This window comes from Elephantulus edwardii, unplaced genomic scaffold (genome assembly GCF_000299155.1).
Source record: "Elephantulus edwardii isolate Elephantulus edwardi_28Jun2011 unplaced genomic scaffold, EleEdw1.0 scaffold00360, whole genome shotgun sequence".
NCBI classification, from domain to species: domain Eukaryota; kingdom Metazoa; phylum Chordata; class Mammalia; order Macroscelidea; family Macroscelididae; genus Elephantulus; species Elephantulus edwardii.
The window spans coordinates 1,480,587-1,484,074 of NW_006400110.1; the positions used below are offsets into that span (position 1 = coordinate 1,480,587).

Here is a 3,488-nt window from a genome sequence, read left to right on the forward strand (position 1 = left end):
AAAAAAAAGGAAAAATGGGCACACGATATGAACAGACACTTCAACGAAGAAGATATTCAGATGGCTAAGAAGCACATGAAGAAATGTTCAAAATCCCTAGCTCTAAGAGAGATGCAAATCAAAACAACTATGAGATACCATCTCACCCCAGTCAGAACTGCAAAATTTAACAGAACAGCAAGCAACAAATGCTGGCAAGCTTGTGGAAAAACTGGAACCCTTATTCATTGTTGGTGGGAGTGTAAAATGGTACAACCACTGTGGAAGGCGATATGGCGCTTTCTCAAAAAGTTGCAAATAGAGATACCATTTGACCCAGAAATTCCACTACTGGGAATAGACCCCAAAGAGACATCTAAGGAGATATATGCACACCCATGTTTATCACGGCTTTGTTCACAATAGCAAGGAGTTGGAAACAACCTAATTGCCCATCAACAAATAAATGGATAGAGAAACTGTAGTATATTCCCACAATGGAATACTATGCTGCATTGAAAAACAAGGAACTCATGCAATGTTATTCAAAGTGGGTGACCCTGGAGGACATTGTGCTGAGCGAAGTATCTCAGTCAGAAAAGGACAAATACTGCACGGTGCCACTGTTGTAAAACAGGACTGGCCTTCGGGTTGTGGGGAGACTGAGCAAGATGGGTTCAGTAATGTATACTGCATTGAAACAGAGGAGGGAGAAAACTGTTTAAAGGGGTTATGTGATTAGGTATTTTTGTCATGTTGGGAGTCCAGAGCAAAGGCTGCCTAGTGGAGTGGACCTGGGGGGAGCGATTGTAAAGCAATGAAAGAATTTTTCCTTTGCTTTTCCAAGAGGGTAGTGTACTATGGGGGGAGGGTTGGATGGGAATGAAAGTGCAAGAATGAATTAATGGAAAATTTTTTTTTTAAAAAAGAAAAGCAGTATTTCTGCTCCTTGCAAAATTATATTCAGCTGACCTTTGTATAAAACTGTATGAACCATCTGAAGCACAGATGTCAGTAGAATTTATGTTCTTAAATATTTGCAACCTAAACTTTTACAGAAAAAAATGTAAAATATAATAAAATTCTTTTCTTTATAATTCTGCCATTGAATCTACCTTTTTTATAATAATCACATAATCATTTTCTTACTGCTGAGTGGCCAGTGATGCCGGCCAATGGAGTATTATATACATAAGAATATAAAGCCTGATCCATGTGATGATAGCCAAGTCTAAAGGAAATTATTGCTTTAATAGCATTAATTTTATTTAATTTTGTGTGGTTTTTACCGCTCTTCATGAATGTGTTGTTCATTTATAGATCAGAGAGCTGTACTGCACGTGTTTAGAGAAGAACATATGGGATTCAGAGGAGTATGCATCACTTTTGCAGCTGCTTAGGTAGGTTTCTCTTTCTTGACTGTATATCTTAAGCCTGCCAATAAGTAATACCATCCTCCAGAACTCTGCCTGCCAAGCGCTTTCATAAGTAACATTGTCATGTCTAAGAATAGATAGATAGATAGACAGACAGACAGATAGCTTGCTTATGGTGTTTTTAGTGAAATACTCAACCATTTCTTTGTTTTCTTTTTTATTAACTAATGGTATTCAAAGTAAACCAGTGTTTTCTTGGTCATTTCTCACTACTCCATGAGGAAAACCTACTTTGAGGATCATTAGAAGCTTGTAGTATTGATATCAAGGCAGGAAAGAAGTCATAGCCCACCATTCTTTTGGTGTGGAGGTCCAGCTTCATTGGGTGAAATGCACCCTATGATGGAAGTTACTGCTGACCTTTTAGAAGCGACAAGGAGTAGATACTGATCTTGATGCCTTACCATACTCAATTTGTATAACATTAACATTGTTTCCTTCAGAAATTAATATAAAAACTAAACCAAACTTGTTACCACTGCATTTATTCCAGCCCATAGTGACACTATAGGATAGCACAATACAGCCCAATAGAGTTTTCAAGGCTGTAATTTTTACAAGGATGACTGCCACATCTTTCTCCCTCATAATAGTTGGTGGATTTGAACCAGCAACCTTTCATTTAGTAGCTGAGTATTTAACCACTGCACTACCAGAAATCCTTTAAATATTTACCTGCTATTATATAATAAGTTATCAGTGACATTGAGTATAATGGGAATCTCAGAGCATTTAATTGTGCTCATGTGGAAACTATACCTGGACCAGGAGGCTGTTCTGCATATAGACTGAAAAAGTGTGGAGACAAGACACATGTTTGACATACTCCTTTCCTGATATTGAACCATGAATTGTTTCCTTGCTCTGTTCTGCCCACTGCTTTGTGGTCCAGTTATAGCTTGCATATGAGCAAAATCAGGTGTTCTGGTATTCCCATTCTTATCAAGATTAGCCACAGTTTGTTGTGATTCACACAGTCAAATGCCTTTGCATAGTCAATGAAACAGAGACATTCTTCTGGTATTCTCTGCTTTCACCCAAGAACCGTCTGATAATGGCTATGATGTCCCCACTGCCACGACCTCTTCTAGACCCAGTATTTCTGGTAGGGTAAACAGAGTAGGGAAACACTGCTTGGTTTAAAATTGAGAAGGGCCTGTGTCACAGTTGTAATCTTTCTCCATACCCATTCAATCTGTATGCTATGAAAATTATCCACGAAGCTGGACTCCACAAAGAGTGTGGCATCAGGTTTGTAGGGAGATTCTTCAGTAACCTGCTTACTGAAAGATGAAACAACCTTGCTTCCTGAAAGTGAGGAGGACTTGAAGCACTTGCAGAGGGAGCAAGGAATGCAGCCTTCGGTATGGATTGGTTCTCAATCTCTAGAAGACAAACACAAAGATTCTTACCACTGGACCAGTAGGCTGCATCATGATGGATGAAGAGAAGATTGAAACTGTCAACAGCTTCATTATTCTTGGATCTACAGTTAATACCCTTGGTACCAGAAGTCAGAAAATTAAAAACCACATGGCACTGGGAAAATCAGCAGTTAGAGACCTCTCCAAATTATTGAACAGTAGCAATGTTAATTTGAAGACTAAGGTGTGTCTTGATTCAGGCCATAGTCTTTCTGATTACTTGTGCGTCTGAAAGCTGAACAGTGAATAAGGATGATAACAAAAGAATTGATGCCTTTGAGCTGTGGTGTTGGAGAAGAGCACAGAACATCCCATGGGTGGCAAAAAGATAGACAGTTAAGTCTTGGAATTGGTTCAGCCAGAGTGCTCTTTGGAGGCAAAAATTATCAGGCTTTGCATCACATACTTTGAGCATGTTGCTAGGAGAGACTGTTCCTTGGAGAAAGACATGAGGCTGGGAAGGATGGAGGGTCGGCAAAGGAGACGTTTAATCAGGTTGATTGAAACAGTGACTGCCCCATTGAACTCTTGTATGTATGGAAGTGTAAGGATGGCACAGGATAGAACAGGGTTCAGATCTTTTGATCATGACTATGAGTCGTTTGCGACTCATAGCGACTCTATGCACAACAGCCCTAAACCCTGCTCT

At 39.4% G+C, this 3,488-nt stretch overlaps 1 protein-coding gene across 2 annotated transcripts in view; it reads left to right on the plus strand.

Annotated features, from left to right (window-relative positions):
* The window catches only part of ORC3 (origin recognition complex, subunit 3), a 152,935-nt gene that overhangs the window by 77,784 nt on the left and 71,663 nt on the right, over positions 1 to 3,488 (plus strand). For both annotated transcript variants that reach the window (XM_006902032.1, XM_006902033.1), the window contains one exon: positions 1,300 to 1,379. In XM_006902032.1, the coding sequence (XP_006902094.1) occupies positions 1,300 to 1,379 (80 nt within the window). The remainder of the gene's footprint in view (positions 1 to 1,299; positions 1,380 to 3,488) is intronic.